The sequence below is a fragment of the Barbus barbus genome (genome assembly GCF_936440315.1).
Source record: "Barbus barbus genome assembly, chromosome: 5".
NCBI lineage: Eukaryota > Metazoa > Chordata > Actinopteri > Cypriniformes > Cyprinidae > Barbus > Barbus barbus.
In genome coordinates this window covers 34,149,452-34,172,202 of record NC_136733.1, presented here as the reverse complement: position 1 = coordinate 34,172,202, position 22,751 = coordinate 34,149,452, and the positions used below count along the sequence as shown (strand labels likewise).

Sequence of the window (22,751 nt, the reverse complement as noted above, 5' to 3'; positions counted from 1 at the left end):
GGAGGCGAACACCCAATACCAGGATTCAGCTTTGTTTGTTTAGATGTTCCTGCTACTGTGCAACTACAGATGGTTATTGCATTGCAGTTGTTTTAGTTGTATTGCATTGCCATTTCTAATATTTGTGATTGAAAGTCATTGTAAGATATTTTCTTATACAGTGTAGTGCAGTGCAATTTTCGATTAAATTCTTGGTTAGTACACTGAAAAAAACAACTGGTGTAGAAAATATTTTCACTCAGAAATTGCTAGTACATTCCACAAACAGTTTCAAAGAAATGGCAAATAACACATTGAATTAAGCAACATTTTGAAGTAGAAAAACGGAAATAGTATTTTCTTGTAAAACACAATAATCAACGTTTTTATTTACAATTTTTTTTTTTTTACAGTGTAACAGGGTAAATATAGTTAACTGAAACTAAAGCTATAAACATGCTAGTTTTTGAAGTAAGATAAACATTAACTGAAATAAAATAAACTAAACAATAGAGAAAATGACAAAAACACAACTAAATAGGCCTAATTAAAAAAGTTCACCAAAATATGGAAAGTATAATAACCTTATTAGAAAGGCAATTTTAAAAATACATAAAAATATGGCACAATGGACTGTATTATTATGAAGGAATTTTCTATATTGATTTTTTTTTACGCATATTTAGAATTTTGCACTGGTAGACAATTATCAGCACATTTTGCTTTTTGTATTTTAATTTAAATTTTTTTATTATTGTATTAGTTAAAGCTATAATATTATATCAATGGAGTACAACCAGCAGACTCATTTGATGTAGGAAGAGTTGATGACATTAAAAACGGACAGCAAGTGAGACAACATGACTGGCTCCACTGGTTGCCAGGCCCCAGGGATGTGCGCTCATCCCAGGGGACTGTGCCGTGACGGGCATGAAGTTACGGTGGAGCTGGTCCCTGTATGGTTACTGGCACCACTAGGGAGTGTCCTGCCTTTCTCTGCCTAATGGCAGGGTGATTTATTTTGTCCATCCACAGAGGCTTACGTCAGCCCATCACCTCTCTGCAATAAACAGATTTAGTGGAAGCAGTTCTGTTCCTGCAGCAGGAAAGGCTGTGCAGAAAACCGGAGGATATAGAGCTGTCTATTGCCTCTAGACATCTGAGGCAGCCAATGGAGTTTATTTATAACAGACATAAAGAAGTCACATTCTAACAGTGGGTCTCTTAATTTAGATATTAAGGTCTCTTTATAAATCATTTGCATTCAAATGCATTTTTTGCTTTTAATATATATAATTAAATATATAATTTATTCAATTTTTTTTTTTTTTTTTTACTTTTATTTAATTTACTATAATATACAATTTACTTGTAACTTAATGCTTACTCTGTCTGCTTGTTTCTTTAGTATTTTATTGGGAAAGTCAGTTGATTTAGCAGTTTCTGTCACCTTCAGTGCAAGCTCTGGTCCATCACTCAAATCATAAAATCCCTGACAGGAAACAGATTTGCTTCATTAAAAGACGGCAGGATATGATATGATAATAATCATATTCTAAAAGGGTGCGAACACAAGCAGTTCAGTATGATCAGTCTCGGTCAAGACTTATTGATCCATTTTTCAACCCCGGACTGCTGTTCGATTATCAGAGTGTAATTCACATATGGAAAGGCGTTTGAATACTTCTGAACAATGAAATGCAGGCCTGTTACTGTAATAATTTTGTGTCGGTTGTTGTCGACTCGTAACTGCAGTGGAGCCAGTCAGAAGAGTAATAGTATGCTTAATAGAAACTTGAGGAATTTGTCACATAATATTTAACACATCTCAGCTTCTACAGTCAGTCTCTCTGTGTCTGCGTTGGATGATTAATATACATGAGAAGTGGGATTTTGGCCCAATGAGCTTCGAGTGTGGGTGGGGCTGTCCTGCAGACATTACAGAAACCAAGATATCTTTTTAGCTTGCCGTGTCACTTCTGGTTAGGATTTGGTATCGGTTTAATAAACTGCAAACTAGATTTATCATTTATATGTTTATGTTTACATCATTTCTTTTATTACATTCAGTATTGTTTCACACAAAATAACAGTTTTGTCTGTAAGTCTTATATTATAGAAATAATAAAAGTTATATAATAATAAAATAGGTATTATTCCCCTCCTTTATCCCATCTCACAGCTCTAATGTGCCTCCAATAAGATCTTTGGACTTGCTAATAAGAGAATATATCTAACTCTCTGGGTTCACATCTCGATCAATACTGTATTGAACCAAACAGTAAGGGAATGGCTTTGCTACACCACTTTTCTTTATGGCTGTGTGGTAGAGCGGTGCACTCCTTCTTTCCCTCTCTCCTCGCTCCAACCAGTTTTAGCGGGTGAGGGGTGTGGTGATGGCCAGGGATCATGCTGCTGTTGATGCTGCGATGAACCGAATGGCCGCTGGGGTTCCCTGCTCAGATCAATCGCGCTTAATGAGCTGCATGGGCTCCCTGGAGGACGATTATGTTCGTAGCCTTGTGTTTATCTGGGCCCCTATAGAAAAGGGTCCTGAGGAGGGCTTTGGATATTATGTTAAGGAAATGTGTTGTGTTTGGAAGTAGCAAGACTGTGATGAGCTTTTGGTAGTAGACGCTACGTGGTGTGAGGCGAGATAGTTGAGAATTTTTATCGATACAAATTTAGCCTGAGATGTATGATGCATAAGATGCATCCAACAATGCATTACAAGAAAGTAGACACTCCTTTTATGTTCTTCTTAATCTGTTTCCAATAACACTGATATCTTTGCCCTCTTTTGCTCCTTGAATATTTAAAGCTCTACTACAAAAGCTGTTTCCATTGGCTTATTTTAATAAATCTAGAAGAAAGTTTTAAAAAATAATTCAATAAAAACTATATGTAATCTTATATATTTTTTAAATATCTTGAAATGATGATTTCTTCAAATTTGAAGCATTTAATTAATCTTTGTATATAGTTGTTGTTGAATTTGAAACCACAAGATGAGATTTAATGATTTTTTTTTTGTACTCAAACTCAGTTGAACCTTAATGACAAATGCATATTTTGCATTTCTACAAAATCATAAAAATAAAAAAAAAGATTCAGTAATTGGCTCGGTTATACAGTTGGCAGTTTGACGGACGCTTATCCAATTTTTGGGGGGCCGAATTTGAGGTTTGTTGTTATTGTCAACTAGGCTTTTATTAGGCCATATTAATAAATGATGTTATGTTAATACACTTGGCTGCTGTGTAAGAATCGTTTAAGAATGGTATAAGACAATATTAAATGGCAAACCAAAATGCAAAACTGAAACAACTGATTTTCACACTGGATTTAAGGATGGACTATGAATGCTTGAGGGTCTGTATGAAACTAGCGTTAGTTTAAGACCCTTGATTTCGAATCGCCTGCTTTTCATGAAATATATGTGCTTGCATTATATTTCCCTCCTCCATCTGTTGAGGGCTGTGTAGGTGGTATGGAATATCCTGCTGCTTCTAGCACAACGTCAAGAAGCAAACTCAAATTTTAAACACCATCTGTCCAGAGCTTTCGCTTTTGCTTTGTCCTGTTTGATTGCTGCAGTCTGGGGAGTAATTGAGTCATGCCCCTTCAAAAAAATCCTAATATTCCTATTACAGGAGCTCTGTCTTTCTTCTTTTATCTAGTTCCAAGCTCCCATTGTGTCCAACTGTATGTGGTAAAGATGTTGTGTATATATATATTTATCTCATTCACTGCATTGAGTAACAGCCTACACTGTGTCTATTCCACCCTCCTGTTGAAGAAAAAGATTTTGCAGTAGTTGCACCTCTTAAAGCAATATCCTGATTTCCCCTCTCTCGAATCTCTGGGAGTAGATTGGATTTCTGTGGTTGCCACAGAGGACCTTTTCCTGTCAATACTAATGTGTTCCTGTGGGTGACTAAAGTCATTTGCTTGAAGGGAGACAGTATTTTAGACATTCAGGGTGTCTCAGTCCTCCCTTGGTGCTGACATAAACATGGCAATGTCATTAATTGATGAAGACAGTTTGAAATGCTTGACAAGTTGTCAGGGTTTTAAAAGCAAGGTGCTTTGTTGTGATTGATCTCCGAATAGATTTTCTCTGCTGTATGTACTGTATCATGTTGTGATCTGTTTGATGGCCTAGAGCAGGGGTGCCCAAACTCGGTCCTGAAGGGACCGGTTTCCTGCAGAGTTTAGCTCCAACTTGCCTCAACACACCTGCCGGGAAGTTTCTAGTATGCCTAGTAAGAGCTTGATTAGCTGGATCATGTGTGTCTAATTGGGGTTGGATCTAAACTCTGCAGGACACTGGCCCTCCAGGACCAAGTTTGGACACCCCTGGCCTAGAATGAGTAGGGCTGTTGCGGTGAAGGAATTTCCCTTGCGGTAATTTTGAGTGGCTCAATAGCACGGTATGCAGTATTACCATATATATATGTATATGTGTATATAAAATCTGTGTGTGTGTATGCAGTGGCGGATTAAGCCAGCTCAATCATTTCCGGTCAAGTGTACTGTGCCGTAAGAGGAGCACCCTTTGCTCTGTTTATCTACATAATCCATTCACAATTAGGAGAAAAGTTTTGTTTGTCTAAGATGACCAAACGTCCACGTATTCCGTTTGTTAAATGTGTTAAATTTACATGAGGGAATTCGTTAAATTATGCCGCGAGTCATTGCTATGATTGACAGTTCTAACGGAATGAAGCCGATGTCAAAATAAAGCTGTGCATTAAGTGATTCAGAATAAATTCAGACTAACAAAAGTACAGGTCTTTGTTGGATAAAACTTAAACGATGTAGATGTTAGGCTGTAACTTTGTGACTTCCTGCACTTGCTATACTTTATACTTCATTGCAAAAAAGTTCTAAATTTGTTAAAATATTTATTTTATAATAAATCACAAGACGTGAAAAACTAAGTTGAAATGGCAGCTGCAGCCAATGATTGATCCTATAGCCTACTGTCATCTCCTCGTTATAACGGTAATTCATTTTCATCTTAAAGTCAATTTTTTCTTAGAATTGTGGGATATAAACTTGCAATTGCGAGAAATAAAGTCAGAATTGCGAAATAAAAACGAACAATTCTGACTTTTCTTGCATATGCGAGTTTGTATATTGCAATTCAGACTTTTTTCTTGCAATTCTCACCTTTTCTCGCAGTTCTTTGCAATTCTTTTTCAGAATTGTGAGATATAAACTTGCAATTGTGACGTGACAGTTATGAAGACTGACATGTTTGCACAATTGGGAGTTTGTGTCTTGCATTCAAAGTTTTTTCTCTCAATTGCGAGTTTATATCACGCAATATTGACTTCATTTATTGAGTTTATAACTCCCAACTGCAAGTTTCTATCATGCAATTTATGCGAAAAAAAAAATGTCAGAATTACAAGTTTGTATCTCAATTCTGAGAAAAAAGGTCTCAATTGTGAGATAAAAAGTCAAGATATATTTTTTTATTTTTTATTCAGTGGTGGAAAAGGGCTTCCATGAATAACAAACATGTCGAAATTCTAATTCTGTTTTTCCTGCTTCCAGTGTTGTCCTGATTAGACTGATACCTACAGGTACTATCCCTTTAAGTACTTTTGAGTAGAGACAGCAGCTTCAGTTTATATGCATTCAGTCCTTTGTGAAATGAAGTATCAATAAACATGTCTTTACCCCTGTGATTCAGCAGCTCAATCACAGCGGTAAAGTGTTTGTTTGGAGGGATTTGTCTGTGTAAAACCTTTGAGGTTTCGCCTGAGAATGGTTGTAGAGGTTTATAGACGTGATATCACTGCCTCCTGTTGAGGTACATCACTGAGACACAGTGGGGGCTTCAGTCTGACAAGTGTCAGTGTGTTATGAGTGAGAGCAGGGTGTTAGGTTTGGAGGGAGGGGTTTAGATTAAATACCAACCAATTAGCTCCTCCTCACTCGCTCTCTCTCGGTATCATCTGCACTGCTACTAGCGTCTTAAGCAGGTGTCCCTTTGTTATTTTCACAGCTAACTTTTCAATCGTGAGAGCACAGGGAGTCTTTTCTCTTGTGGGAATCGCCAAGCATGGGTTTTGTTTACTCTAACAAAACCTGCTACTGAAGCACTTTCCTTAAAGAGACGATAATGGAAAAAATAGTTTTTCTGTTTATCAGAATTTATGCAAGTCTCTAGGATATTTCAGAATGTCTGAATCAGCATAAATCACTCTTTTGATGCAGTTTTTATTGTGTTTTGGCTTTTCTTATATTTGAAGAATCGCCATTGTGTTACTTAGATAATTGGCTAAGTCTAAAAATGTCCCTGTTAATGTGAGGTTTAAAACCAGAAGATAGGCTAAATGAAATACTCCTGTAAATAAGGAGCCATTATATTAGTTTATACATTATATTATATTATTACATTATATTATTTTTTTGTTTTGTTTAGAGTACTTATGTTTATTTAATTATTTTTAATTTTTAATTCTTGTTGACCATCATAGTGGAGAGAGACAGGAAATTATAGGTAGAGATATATGAAATTGATTTGGGACGCACTTTACTTTTATTTTGAAAGCTGAAGCTCGCGATTATGGAAAGGGGCGTTACATTTCCGACGATTGCTTGCGGTGTTCGGCCAGTCACAATGCACTGGGTCAGTTGGCCAATCAGAGCAGACTGCATTTGTCAGAAGGAGGGATTTTGTAGAAAACAAAGGCTGTGTCCAAATTCAGGGTCTGCATCCTTCGGAGTACTCATTTGAAGGATGTTACGTCACAACGCCGCGACGAAGGCTGTCCAAATTCGTAGGATCCTTCAAATGCGGCCCACAAATACGTCCTCCTTTTCCCCGAATTGGAAGGATGGGTGTGGTGGATCCTTTCCCGTCCTACCTATCCCATAATTCTTTTCGGCAGAGCGTAATGGCGGACGAAGCGAGCGGTAGCGGAGTGGGAGAGGAGTTTCTCTGACAAAACAAGCTAAAGTTTATGCTTCGGCACAATGAATTTGTAGGAGAAATTAGTAGAATACTTAAAAACAAATAAAAATAGGCTATAATGGCTTACCTGGATGTGACTGTCTTGTAGTCTGATATAAAAAACTCTCCGACAACGAGCAAAGAAAGTATTTAATTTATTTAATTGCTTTATTTCTTCCAAAAGAATTAAAATGAGGAGAATAACTCTTTGTTTGTCCATTTTCCCGCTTCTTGCTTGGCGCTGTCACGGTTGCTAGGCGACAGGATATGAGCAACGGGTAAGGGAGGGAACTGAAAGAAGGGTAGGCTGTCCAAATTCACAAACACCGACTTCCGGGTTTTGCGGACGTCGGAGGATCCCTCCTCCTTCAACCGGGTAGGAAGGATCCTAAGGAGGATGCAGACCCTGAATTTGGACACAGCCAAAGTGTTTGAGAGAGGCGGGGCATAGAGGACCTACAATAATGTACAGTATTTGAAAAATTATGTTTTACATTAAAGCATGCCAACATATTCTGTTACATCAAATACACAAAATAATGATCTTTAAAAAAGCATCATATGACCCCTTTAATGCAGATGTTTTTAAATAATTTTAGCCGATACATTTCTTGTTTTTAAAAAGGAAATACTTTACCCGAGGCCAGAAGTGTTTTCATGGATCTATCTTGAGCTGTTGTTGCAGGTGGGGTCTATTTAGTGTTAACGATGAAGCCCCTGTAATTTATTCTTTGAGGCAAGGCCTTGCCCTTTAAAATCACATAGATAGCTGTGATAAGACATTATATTCCCAGCAATGCGTCAGAATCCACCCATAGTGATGTAAAGAGGCCAAGGCAGGTTAAATAGCACTGTGCCCTAAGACATACAGCCAGGGAATAATTATTTCTGCAGTCTCTTCTGTTTTCAGTTGTCCTCGGCTCACCTCACTGTGTGTGCATGTAAAATGAACCTCCAGACTCAATATTCGACTGCTGCACTTATTCTGATAGCGCTCTGAAATCTGTTGGTTTGGGGAGCAGTTGGAGAAATCAGCTGTCATTTAATCCTAAACAGTGAGAAGCGACTCAGTCAAATATTTGAAAGCGGCTTTGTCTCATAAAGAAATGCAAACAATGTCTAAGAGCCTGTCCATTTGGGTCAGGCTTTTCAGTCTCTTTGAACGGGTTATAATTTGAGGTATATTTCATCACATTCTCTCCCGAGTCACATGTCTCTTTAATAGAGGGATTGTCTGTTTACACACAGGGATGTAGTAGCAGGACTACTGTTTGCATTTGCTAGAGTCATTAGAGTCATATGACCCTTGTAATTCAGCTCTTCTCTATAGCGAAACAGACAAATACACTGATATAAAAATCAGTAAAGAGCTATGAATCATGTTCTCTTCAGTTTTAGGTTGAATGGCCTGGCTGTGAAAAAGGCATTTTAAAGTAAGCAGGATCAGCAATCGTCTGTCTTTTCCCTTTTTTTATTGGTCATTAAAATCCGTTTTACAAGCACAGATAGCCATCATGAAAATGGCCTTTATCAGGAGTTACAATTTATTGCCTGCTCAGTATACAATAAAACATTTTCACAGAAATGAGACTCACATGCAGGGCATCATATTTCAGTGTTACACCGTGTCTTAACCAGACACATTGTGACAATTTCCAGCACCGAGTGATTTAGGTTAGAGCTGCGTAATTAATTTATGTGAAAAATCTGGATATTGCGAAATCTATTCAGAATAAATCTGCGTTTCCATCCCATGTGTTCAGCAGAACAAAATCGCCACGTATGGGGAAGCTAGTGCAAAACAGAATTGGAAGTTGTAGCCATGTTTCCTTATCTATGAGCAAATCATTCAGTCACATGACTTGTTGTTTTTAATGCATACGCGAGGGTCCACTTACAGAGCACATGACACACTTATACTTTCCTATTTTTGTAACCTGCAAGTCGCACATGCGCACTAACTTGGTTTTGCAGTGATCAGTTGTGCCACAAGGTGGCAACACTGACCCTGGCCGTTGTTTCACAGTAGAAAATGAAACTAAAGAGAGGAAACAACAACAACAAAATAGCGGAGACTGTAACAACAACACATGTCTGCATTAACAAGCGTTTGTGTGAAGGGGTTATGAGATAGCAGCAACTTTAGTTTAAAAGTGTACAAATACATTTTTATCCACCAGGGCATGTATCTTCAGTCTTCAGTGTCACATTATCCTTCAGAAATCATTCTAATTCTGATTTGGTGCTCAAGAAAATTTTTTAAGTATCAATGTTTAAATAAGTTGTGCTGCTTAATATTTTTGTGGAAACCATGTTAGTTTTTCAGTATTCTTGAATAGAATGTTCAAAAGAACATAGAATCAGGGCTGGGTAGATAACTTACAAATTGTAGTCTGTTACTGATTCCAAATTCCATGACAAAAATTGTAGTTATAGTAATGTAATCCATTACATTAAACATTTTAGGTAATATAATCGGACAACTTTTTTATTACTTTTAGATTAATTTTAACCTAACTCGTTTATCACGTTGAATTAAATTGAAATAGGATAATATTGTACCATATTGATATTAAAATGCAAAGAAAATATATATATTCCATTCGTTGTTATTAACAACAAAGTGAATTAAGCATTACATTATGTCAAGGTTTCCCAAAAGAGTTTGTGAAGGAACTGCGTGTCATGTAGGCATTTTAGAAAGGACATTTTAAAAGACCTGTTTTTTAAAATTTTTAAATAAATTTTAAAAGGGTGGAGTGCTCACTCCGGGTCAGGGATGAGATCCTTCCCCAAGTGGAGGAGTTTAAGTATCTCGGGGTCTTGTTCACGAGTGAGGGAAGGATGGAGCGGGAGATCGACAGACGGATTGGTGTGTCGTCAGCAATGATGCGGGCGCTGCATCGATCTGTCGTGGTGAAGAAAGAGCTGAGCCGAAAGGCTAGGCTCTCGATTTACTGGTTGATCTACGTTCCCACGCTCACCTATGGTCACGAGCTGTGGGTAGTGACCGAAAGAATGAGATCGCGGATACAAGCGGCCGAAATGAGTTTCCTCCGTAGGGTGGCTGGACTCTCCCTTAGAGATAGGGTGAGAAGTTCAGTCATCCGGGAGGACCTCAGAGTAGAGCCGCTGCTCCTCCGCATCGAGAGGAGCCAGATGAGGTGGCTCGGGCATCTGGCTAGGATTTTAAAATGTAATTTAATCAAATAGCAAGTACCTAATTTTTGTAATCTGATTACATAATCCAGATTACATTTAATCATTTACTACCCAGAACTGCATAGCATGTATGTGAAACAGAAATCTTTTGTAACATTATAAATGTCTTTACTGTCACGTTTGACCAATTCCAAGAGTAGAATGGTCCAATTTGACCATTCTATTGAAAAAAACCCCCAAACTTTTGAACAGTATTGTATGTGGATGGAAACCCAGCTAGTGACTTCCTGATAGCCTCTGATAACCTCAAATGTGTATGAAAGTCACTGTACACTTCCAGTACACATCATTAACTATAGATGAGGCTTATTTGGTCATCCCCGGAGAACCGTGGGGATGATGAGACAGCCACTGAGGTCAGGCAGAGTTTTGTTATGAAATGCAATGACATTCGGACAGGTGTGTGAGGAAACCCTGCTGGGTGGAGTCCCTCCGCAGTGACTGCGTGTCACCTTTCACGGCAAACCACAGCGCCTCTGTTCGCTGAACACACCTATACACACACATCAAACTGTGTAAATGTTGAAGACGGCAGATGCTGATGGTGTGATCTCTGCGGATGCATTATTTAGCATGCCATGCATGTCCAGTAGCTAGATGTCGGTGTTATTGCAGATCACCAAGCAAACAAACAAATAAAAATAGCTTGTTGTGTGAACCCTGCTATTTAATTGGGTGGGTGACGAGGGCTGATGTTTGTCCCCTGATAGCGTCTCATAATGCGCTCAGGATCTCTGGGGTCCTCTTTCTTACTTCTCTCTCATCCTTACATCACTTTCCTCTCTTTTGCCTTCTGGAATACTCCTCTTTTTCCCCCCAGACTTCTCTTTCTTTCATCTTCCCTCATTCATTCACATTCCCTCTTATCATCCATTTCTCAGAAGTCTCTGTTTCTTCTTTCTGTTGTATCACTCCACGGGCCTGTGCGCTCATACACGTCAGAGCCCGACAGTGGCTGTTAGCAGGAAGTCGGGTTGACGAGAGGAAGCGATGATGCGTTAATGCTATTAGCTGGCCGTGTTGAGAGAGAGACTCATTAGTCACTGTATATAAGAACTGACAGCGAGTGCAGTCTGCATCGATTACCTTATTTTGTTACTAGCATGTTTTCCCTAGACATCCATTTCTCTGGTTGACAAGGTATTGGGAAATTTGGTGAATTTTCTTTAAAGGCTTTTGGGGCCTTGTGTATAATGTGTCTGGCAATTGGGCATTCAACAGGGGGACAAAAATAAAGTGCAGCTGAATTAAATTTAGTATTTTTAAGCATAATAAAAACATAATTATAATCTATATTATAATATAATTAGACATTTATATTAGTGAATTTAGTATAATTATATCCTTAAAGGGATAGTGCACTTGAAAAATAAAAATCTTCAGAATTTTTTTATAAATTTTTTTAATTTATTTTTTATTTTTATGTAGCTGCATGTTTCTATCCATTAAGAAGTTATTGTTCTGAATTTGTATATTTTAATACCTTAATAGGGTGCTTTTTAATTCTCATGTGGAAAACCTTTTTCTGTTGTCCTCCTCAGAATAATCTTGTAAGATTTGGTCCACTGCTGAAGGAACCCGCGTTTCAAATACGACTGATCAAAAACCTCCAAATGATGTGGCTTCACCATAGAACGTCCAGTGACCATGAATAAGTGTTAAATGCTCAGTCACGTCTCCCTAATGATAAGATGGCCTGAAGTCATGATTAGAGCTGTGTTGAGCTGAGTGGTGCTCACAGAGAAAAGCTGTTATCCGTAAGAGACACATGATGCGTTGTGTCTGGCACTCCTCGCATTATCTCCACATAAAGCATTGATCTGTGGTTATTGTCTAAAGAGCTTGAATGCACTCACATTACGCAGAGCTCACAAATGATTGCTTGTTAGATTTTAGTGAAGGGCTTCCATTTTGTACTTTTCAGAATAATCTGACCATAGCCTCTAAGTTAAATGCATTTTGACTCCCAGTTTTGGTCTGTATATTTTTGGTTATCTTTCATGGACACTGTTCACAGAGTTTTTCTGGATTATTTTTGCATTCACCATATCTAATATTCATATGGCCTACTAAGCTACAGGAGCTCTTTGATTGAGTCTTCTATTTGAAGTGCATGGCCACTGAGTTCCTGTGACCTATTTGCTCTCATAAGTTCTTAATATTTTATTTCCTGGTGCTCCAGATGTTCTCTTTCATGGCTGACATTGGTTGGCATGCAGATCTCTATCTGTCTGTCAATCTTTGCTTTAAATTAAATTGCACTTTTGGTTTTTGTTTGCTACCTCACTTCAAATTCAAGAATTCAAATTCCAGTGCTAGAAGTGACATGGTCATGGGTTTGATTCCCAGAGAATGTGTTAAGTGATAAAATGTATGCCTTGAATTTAGGGGTCGGCGATATACCAGTAGACACGACTAACCGGTAGAAATTTTAGACACGATTAAACGGTACAAACCGTTTGCATGCGTTTTGATTGCTTTGATTTTAAGCCGTTGAAATGCAATCAGCAGCGAAAGAGAACTCATTTCGCTACATGCACGCACAGTCTGAGAGATTGTTTCTTGTCTTACCAGTCTTAAGTTGCTTAGGTATATTTGTAACAATAACCAAAAAAACATTGCATGGGTCAAAATTATCAATTTTTATTTTCTGCCAAAAATCATTAGGATATTAAGTAAGGATCATGTTCCATGGATATATTTAGTAAATTTACTAAGACAAATATATCAAAACTTAATTTTTGATTAGTAATATTGATTTGTAAGGCTGTCAGGAGTGTCTTGATATAGTGCTGTCTTAAACGAGACGTGTATGTCCATCTTTTGAGTATGAGATATATACATTCAATGAAAGAATGGCAGTGAGAACTCCCTCATGTTCAAAATCTTCTCACCTTTTGTTTCCCTTTGTCCCCAGCTCCCAAAACTCATCTCTCTTTCTCTTTCGTTCCTCTCCCTTTCTCTCGCTCTATCTGTCATAGTGTTCTAATGAGAGCAGTGGAGACCTTTGTCTCTATGGTGATGAGACTGGCTGTCTCCAGTGTGTGTTTCCTTCTTGCTCAGAGGTGGGAAAAGCCCTTCACTTTCTCCCCTGATGTGTCAGTTCAGCTTCTGAAACAACACTTATTTAATGTAGAGCGTGGCAAATTAAAAAGATGCCTACTACTGAAGCACTAAAGCAGCTACTAGACATTGTGTTTGATTATAAAGTAGTAATTACAGGAAAAAGGGACACACATATGCTTTTGGGTATACAAACCTGTTCCAAACAATGACGTCTCTCCCACATGCCTAGAAAGTTCAAGTTAGCCCCTAAATAAGTCTCCATTGTTGATGCATCATGGTTTACCAATGTCTGCCATGCATGTTTCATTCACATTTCAGAGATTGGATGAGGAAAAGGAAAGAACTGGGATGCTGCAGCTGTGTAATTTGTATTCGAATCTGCTCCGCTATGAGCCGTGCTCTACAATTACGGAGTCAGTGTGCCCCATGCCAGCCCAGAATAATAGAGCCCAAATGCATGTTTAATGAACTGTTTGGCCAACTGTTAAAACGCTAAATACACAGCTTGCATTTCTATGTGCATGCCTGAGCTGAGAATGATCATTTAGCTCTGTCCCACAAATAAATGTTATGTAGTGCATTTAACTTATTATGTAGGGCGTTCATCATATCTTAAGCCTTATTATTCATTTTCTTTGTAGAAAAAAATGATACCCATTATAAAATCATTAGCCTAGAATGAAGTATAATAGAATAGTTCACCAAAAAATAAAATTTACCTATTCTCATTTCATTTCAGATTCCTCGGTGGAACGGCAAAAAAAAAAAAAAAACATTTTTGTTGAATTTTGACTATAAAAGCAGTCCATCTCTTATTTAGTAATAATATTTATTAATAATATTACCATTAGTATTATTATTAGTAGTTTCATTTTTGTCAGGAGTACAGGATGAATTAATGCTATATTACGCAGAAATACTGTATGTTGGTTAATTCATAACTTAATAAACAAATGCAAAACTTATAAATTAAAATCAATATAAAATAAGCCAAGTGAAATAATATGCTTATATTAAATACAAACAAAAGGTGAGATCAGACTTGCTTATAATTTAATTTAATTCTAATTAATTAGCATTTTATTGTTTAAATGACTCTTTTTATATTATTAATACATTTATTATAATATCTGGATATTTTGTATTACATTTTTCCCTACATTGGAAAGATATGGCGGAGGTGTGAGATTTTTTTTTTTCAAACAGAGCTATTTTATTGTTTCAGGAGACCTATAAATGCAAGCATCGTCTGTCATACTTCATTTTGTAAATATGACAAATCTTCAGTTTTGTGTGAACTGGCCCTTTAAGAGTGCAGAAGAATTCCTCTATAGATTCAGTCACCAGTGCATAATGATTCCAGTGATCTCTTCCTTATCTAATCTAATCTACCTCGCCAGGGAATTGATAGCTCATCTGCACAGCAGGTTCTGGAGGGTCATTACCGAGGGGTTATGGAATCCATTTACAGATGTGCCATATGTTTTTATTATTGTTGTGATGTTGAGAGGTCTGTTTGCATCTCCGACCACTGAAAATGAGAGTGAGCGCCAGAGAGATTTCACATTGTATAACAGAGAGGCATTCAGTGGCATAAACAAATGGTGCTCAGATCAGCGACTGTATTCAACAAATGCGAAGTCTTTTTCTATTATTCCAATCATTTCATGGTAAATTTCCATCTTCATAAGCGTTTCTATTGTTTTTCTGTGCCCCGTCCCCCACAAATGACTTCATTATTTGTGCGAGAAAGCAATAATACATCCAAGCTACAGACTCTGCACAACAGCTCAATGAAAAACACAGATATATAAGTGTTTGTTCCGTACTGCTGTCCAAAAATTGTCACAAAATTGAAAAATTATCTCTCACCTCTATAGCGCATACCTAGATTTCTTATGTTTGCACTGATTGTGGTGAAATAGCAATGAGCAAATGCATTATTTATACCATACAGTCAACTGCATTAGATTAATTGCAAAATATGCCTCTAGCATTTTTCTGGCTCATGACGGTTTTTGTTATTCTGCGGTAACTGTTAGAACTTGTAGTTGCAGTTGTGTGTCACTCATCAATCCGACAGCGTTCAGGAAGTTCTGATAGATGTCTTTGATCTCACCCTGGAGCTTTCATCAGGTATTCTAGACCTCGTTCTGTCAGATCTTCTGCCTCCAATGACAGCGCTTTGTCTGATTTTTCATTGTTTGGCCCAAGCAAACAAAGAGAAACTGCATCACGGGCTTTTATTGGCTGGAGTAATAACCTGCCAGTCATAAAGATCAGTCTGGAATAATGAATGGCATCTCAGCTGTGCTAAAGACAGGTTGACTTTGACCAGTGGTGCAAAGAGTACTGAAAAAATATACTCAAGTAAAAGTACCATTACCTTTCAAAAAATGTAGTTTGAGTAGATTAAAAGTACTTGTCCAAAAAAACTACTTGAGTAAGAGTGAAAGAGTAGCCTATTTAAAAGTACTCATGAGTATTGATTAGTGAGGACTGAGCTGTGGATTCTACCCCATCATAAAAAACGCTGTACACTGCAATTTATATATTTAAGAAACGTTGTACATTCTGTAATTCCCATTATATTGTTTGCCAAAAAGAATGAAGAATATCTATCATCCAGCATTTTTAATTTTTACTGCCAACTCTTTAAAATTCTCAGTACAATCATCCCCATTTAAATCATAAAGTTTGAAAAATAGATTTAAAATCATGTGTAAGGTCACTGAGACAGCATGCTGTTGTTGCACATAAAATATTCATGTTTAGAACAGTGCAAAAAGAAACACCATTAGAAATTCATAGTTCAGCATCACACAGCATGATATGGGTTAAAATGAGAGCCCATTTTTCTCAAAAACGCTGCCAGTTTTGTTTTGCAATAAAGAAATTAGAATAACTAAACTTGATAATTTATGTTACAATTTTAACATAAATGCACATTGTTCTAGAAGGATGGCGTCATGCCATACCTTTTCTACATTTACTCGAATTGTTATGTTGATAAAACAATTTATAAGGAAAAATGCATTAAATGGAAACTTTTTCAAAAGAAAACACAAACGCACGTCTCTTTGCTGAGCCGCAGCGGTCTCGGTGAATCAGTTGCATCCACAACAAAAAGTGTTGACCTTGAAAATTGTTTATGCGCCAGTGCACTTGCTAAATTAAGGCGGATTGTAGGCTATAAAATGGATTTTTAAAAAAAGTTTATTAATGAGCTGCAGTTTTATTACATCATTCGCTGGCACAGATGCAGTGTATTAACGCCACGGGTCATCAATAAGGTGCAGATTGGTCCTCAATTTGAGAACATTATTTCAAATCGTTTTACAGGGTTTCCAACAAACTTTTTCACAGCATCACGCGCTCAAACTCATCAAAAGTCAACAAGTTCAATAAAGCAACAACGACTTATCCAAGTGACTGCAGCTGCAGAACGCACGCGAGAGAGACGAGGCAGCACAGTGAGTGGGAATTTACCAAACGTGGCACTTGCGGGAGTTAACACTGAATACAATACCCTCACACCAAATGTCATGCCGTGTAGATAGGCAAGCATACATACAAAACATTTAGTAAGCAGAAATCCGAAATTTATCTTAACATATTAGAGGAAGATACGACTGAATTGATGCGTGAAGAAAGCACTACCAGCAGGCATGATAAACAGCAGTAAGCGGTTAAAGTTTTCTATGCACAATTTGATTTGACAAAAGTCACGAGACCGATTACTATGTCTCTATCTAATCACATTAATGGATAAAAATGAAATTAAAATAAGCATGTAACGACCACAAACGGAGGAAAAGAGCGGAGTAAAAGTACCGATACATCACTTAAAATGTACTCAAGTAAAAGTACACAATTATTAAACTACTCAAAAAAGTACAATTACTGATAAAAAGTACTTAATTACTGTAACGTGAGTATTTGTAATTCGTTACTTCACACCCCTGACTTTGACCCCTTGTCTTTGCTAATTTGTGTATAAATGCTGCCTCTTATAGAAGCTGGAGATGCTGCCTGGAATGATGTTGGCACAGTCAGCTAAGACAAAAGAAGCCAAGCTGCTGGCCTTAGTTATCTTCTAGTTGTCCTGTTGGCATGAAGTCTGTTGGAAGAATCACGCCTTCATGGCTTGTTTGATTTTTTTTTTTATGGTTGAGTCTTCCTGCGCTGGGACATGAGCGCTGGAGTATAACTGCTGATCTCTTCAGCTCCATTAAGTAGCTAATCTCCCAGAAAGGGCTTGTGTGTTTTTATGCCTGCTTGTGCAGATGTTGCTAACTTAAGGTGTTCATAAGTTTGCATGTGATAGCTGTGTAGGGCGAATAAATAATTCTGTCATCCTAAAGAAAAATGCTAAAATTGATCTCTTAAATGCCAAACTTTTTAGAAGATGGTTATGCATATTGAAATGCATCTGTTTATTTTTCTGTCAGTCAGTCACCCAACATTCCCTGTTTTATTAAATGTTCAAAATTGTTAAGTGTTTATTCATTTTTGGGGCCTTTAATTTCCCAATTTTATTATATATATATATATATATATATATATATATAGTGGCGGGAGGAGCATACGACAGACACAGTGGGTGTGGTGTCAGGCCTCGGAGAGGTTTTTATTAAACAATAATAATCAAAATAGTGTCCAAGGGGAAAAAGTGTCCAAAATAAATAGGGGATCTGGTGTCCTCGTTGTGCTGCGGGGTACGTGAAGGAGGGCAGTGTTCGGAAAGGAAGGGTCCAGGGAAGGGGCGGAGTCCGGTGGCCGCACGCGCTCCACTTTCGGGTCCGGGAGCGAGTGTCGGCGGCTTCTTCCAGCGGCTTCGTCCTACTCCTTGGCCCCCGGAGCTTCTGGGGGATTAAACGGCCCGGCATCCTGGCCCGTCAGCCGTAACGGGTGCAGCAGTCTCCTTTCTCGACGCTCCCTTCCTGGACCCGCGAGGACACCAGCGTGCATGAACGGGGAAGAGACATTGACACATGTTCACGAGAAGAATACCACAATGTATGCTTGCAAACAAGGTGCAGCTCATCCAGGTGAACTATCCCTTTAAGAAAGGTTCATTGTAGGTCTTGTTTACCTTTGTATCTGTATGTACTGCACATTGAGAGTCTCTTTCATGTGAATGGGGTCTCGTGAGGCTCTTCTATTCACCGTATTCTGTTTGTGTGGCTCTCTGTCTTCACAGTGTCTAATGTGGGGCAGAATGTCTAAGTAATGACTAAGTAAAATCCACTGAGCGAATGGAGATACAGCACTAACTTTAAAATAGTACTTAGTGCCATCTAGGTGACGTCCTTTGGCCTATAATTAGTGTAATAGCCTCTCAGATCTTGAACAGTGCCTAAAGGCAGTGAATGAAACTTTAATGCGTTTTGGATGCAGCTCTTATAATGATTTGACCTTGCTCATGATTGGAGCAACAAGGCCTGAATGGCACGAATGGTTTCTAGAGATTTCTTGCTGAAAAATAGAAAATCATTTATCTTTTTAAAACACAAAAGAGGCCAAAGACAAAAGGTGCATTCCTCTCTCAGAGTGGCTTAAAGGGATAGTTCACCCAAAAATGAAAATTCTGTCATCATTTACTCACCCTCAGGTAGTTCCAAACCTGTATGAATTTCTTTGTTCTGACAAACACAAAGTAAGATATTTTGAAGAAAGTTTGTAACCAGGCTGTTTTGGGGCACCATTGACTTCCATAGGTCACAAATGAATTGTTTATTCTTGAAGACAAGTCATTGGCTCACACACTAACAAAGTAAATTATTAGAACTCATTCTCAGACACATTCACATTCATAAGCGCTTTCATATTTTTAAACTTGTGATCTAGATGAGTACTATTTACATTGATTAACAAAAAATGAATAAAATATGCATAATAGTATAAAGTGTTTATCATTTTATATAATTTTATAAACCATGTATTTTATATGTTATATTGGGGGGACATTTGGGAAACTTTAATGCATATTTAAAAACCAGAAGCTTTAAGAGTTATACAAAACATAGAGTACCTACTGTTTTATGGAAATATGGAAGATATGCCTGAGCATTTTTTACATTAACATATTCAAATATAAATATATATTCACGTTCACAACTGTATTATATTTTAATTTACAGATATGCTCAGATCAAACCTATTTTTTAAATGCCATTGTGAATTTATAATTATAGTTATAATTATATTCTGATTTATAACTATTCAGAATTTGCATTAATATATTCTTTTATGGTCAGATTTACATTTATATATTCAGTTTTACAGCTATACATTTGGATTTGTAACCATGTTCAAACTTATTGTTTAAATTTAGACTTTATAAATGATAGATTATAGTATAGATTCTGATTTATAACTTTACATTTGCATTTTTATATTCAGTATTTATAACTGTGCATGTATATTCAGGATTTATAATTTTATAGTCAGATTTATGTTTATGAATGAATGAATGAGGCATTTATATAGCGCTTTATTGTGTATTGCTGTACACCTAAAGCACTTTAGTCATATGCTGTATATTAGCTTCTGTTTGCACGTGACCTCTGTATGATGTAGTAAATACAGAGCCTTTTATTCTAGCAGTTGAGCATGTTCTAGCATGTTCTGCTCTCTCAGAGCTGTTAAAGGGCAGCAAGCAGTGCTTTACTGTAGCAGAGTATCATCTTACAAAGGACTGTGTTTGCCTGAGCATTGGATTTCCCTGGTGGATTTCTAGAGCATCCTCTTGTCTCAGTGTTGTCACAGGTCGAGCCTTCCTCTCAGGTTCGTTCAGTGCCTCAGTGACACAGCTAGTAAATCAACAGAATTGCAGTGAAAACATTGAGGAGAATTGATACTATGCCGTATATAAAAGCTAGCATTTTTAACCGCTGTGTTGAATCAGGCTGAGAGGAACAAAATAAAAAAATTAGTTTACATATTATATATGTGTGTACGGTGTATATTTATTATGTATATATAAATACAAAAATATGTTAATATGACATATTTATATATTAAATATATTTTTATATAATATAAATTATATGAATATAAATATAAAAATGTAAACTCGTAAATATTTTCAAAATATATACTGCATGTGTGTGTCTTTATATGTACAAAAGAAATATACTGTATACAGAAGACGCACATATATTGTGTAAACAAAAACTTTTATTTTGGATGCGATTAATCTTTTGACAGCACTAATGAATAATAAAATTTTACAATATTACTGTATTTTTGTTTAAATTAATGCCACTTTGGTGACCATAAGGGACTCATAAAGCATTAAAAATGTCATACCGCGTCAAACTTTTGAACCGCTCACATGAGGATGATGAAAGAATTTTTCTTTTTGAGTGAACTTTTTCAATAAGCTTGTCTTGTCTTTTCTTATTTTCTTGCCCTGAGGAGACAACAAATGTAGAACAACTTGAACAGTGCGAATGAGGTTATATACTTCGAGCAGAGTTTTCTTTCTCTGAAGCCACTAACTGCAAGCATTAGTTATCACACCAGCGTCTTTCTGCTTCCTTTCTTCCTGTCCTCGAGCAAACATCCATCTGCCTTCAGCATCATCCAGTCCCATTTAGTTAACTGTCACTGTGTGTCCCCATACCAGTTGCGAATCCAAGCTATGCTTTGGGCTGTAATTTGCTGGGCTGTCCCTCTCAGTGAGGCAAGGCGTATGGTGTTTTTATACTAAAAATCACAGCAGAGCACACTTCTGTGGGAGATGAGCGAATGAAAGAGAACTGAGGATAAAGTGAACACTATTAATATATTAATGCATACTGTCCTTGCCTCTCTCTTTCTGCATGTGAAAGCCTGAGAAAGGAGAATGGTCTAGTTCTGTTGGCCCTGTTGATTAAGGCTGTTTTTATAGTAAATGTTAATTATACATTTTATTAATTTGTTTATTTGTTATTTTAAGATGTTTATTAAACTTAAGAAAATGTACTACATTTCAAAAGTTTGGTTGGTAAGTTTTTTTGTTTGTTTGTTTAGGACTGCATTTATTTGATCAAAAATGTGAATGTGAATTTTAATTACAATTTGAAATAACTGTTTTCTATTTGAACATATTTTGAGCTGTCATTTATTTATTCCTGTGATGGCAAAGCTGAATTTTCAACAGCCATTACTTCAGTCTTGGTGTCAGATGATCTTTTAGAAATCATTCTAACATTTCTTATTGTGATCAGTGTTGAAAACAGTTGTGCTGCTTAATATTTGTATTAAAACGGTGATTCTTTGATAAATGGAAAGAACATCATTTATTTGAATGGAAATCTTTTGTTACATTATAAATGCCTTTACTGTCACTATTAGTCAGTTGAATGCATCCTTGTTGGATAAATTAGTTAATTTATTTTAAAAAATCTTACTGATCCCAGACTTCTGAACAGTAACAAATAAAGATGTTTTGGATAAATAATATTTATAGTAAAAATGCTTTACAATAAATTTCAATTTAATAAAAAAATATGTGATATTAATAAATCTAAATATTTTCTAGGTAATATTTAATGATTTGCTCTGCCTTTAGTACTTTGATAATATAAAACCCAAATATGTAATTATAGAAAGCATTGTCTCAATAGTTTCACAGTTCTTTAAAAAAAGTATTAAAATGTTTTGCTGCCTTTTATACTGTAAAAAATATTTACCCATAAACTGTATCATTGATGTGTATTCTCAACAGGATTCTGACCGTAGTGGGGCCAGACTTTGATTTGCGGACACTCAGGGCAGTAAGAGTCTTGCGGCCACTCAAACTGGTGTCTGGAATTCCAAGTAAGTCATAATGCAAAATCTTTTTTGCAAGTAAATAAATAATTAAGAAGAAACATTTCGAATAGATTTTTGATCATTTTGTTTTTGATTCATTTAGTTGTCTAATTTTGCTATTGCTGCTCATAAGTTGCAGTGCATATTGTATCTTCTCTGTATGTCATTAGGTCTCCAAGTGGTTCTGAAGTCCATCATGAAAGCAATGGTTCCTCTGCTTCAGATCGGCCTTCTGCTCTTTTTTGCTATACTCATGTTTGCCATCATTGGCCTAGACTTCTACATGGGCAAGTTTCACCGCACCTGCTTCAGAAACGATACTGGTATGTGAGTGTTAGCATGCTAATGGAGCTTGTGGTTTCAGTTTATTGTGTTTATAAGCACTCATATGCTCTTAAGTTGCTGTGAAGATTGCTGTGATAGTTTATGGCTGACAGTAATGTTGTTCTATAAGGGGAACAGGCAGCTGACTTTCCATGTGGATTGGATCCTCCAGCTCGGATGTGTGAAGGTGACACAGTTTGTAGAGTATACTGGACCGGTCCAAACTTCGGCATAACAAACTTTGACAACATCCTGTTTGCTGTGCTCACCGTCTTCCAGTGCATCACTATGGAAGGATGGGTGGACATCCTTTACAATGTGAGTCTAACACTAACAGCTTATTGCATAATTACAGTTGAATAAATTAAGAACAACAGACATAAATTAT

The 22,751-nt window shown here is 36.9% G+C and overlaps 1 protein-coding gene across 1 annotated transcript in view; it reads left to right on the top strand.

Annotated features, from left to right (window-relative positions):
• Positions 1-22,751, top strand: part of LOC306870127 (voltage-dependent N-type calcium channel subunit alpha-1B-like) — a gene marked incomplete at both ends in the record, with an annotated part of 115,696 nt that overhangs the window by 3,375 nt on the left and 89,570 nt on the right. Inside the window, 3 exons of the mRNA XM_079417208.1 lie at positions 21,954-22,045; positions 22,210-22,362; positions 22,494-22,681. Coding sequence (XP_079273334.1) covers positions 21,954-22,045; positions 22,210-22,362; positions 22,494-22,681 — 433 coding nt within the window. The remainder of the gene's footprint in view (positions 1-21,953; positions 22,046-22,209; positions 22,363-22,493; positions 22,682-22,751) is intronic.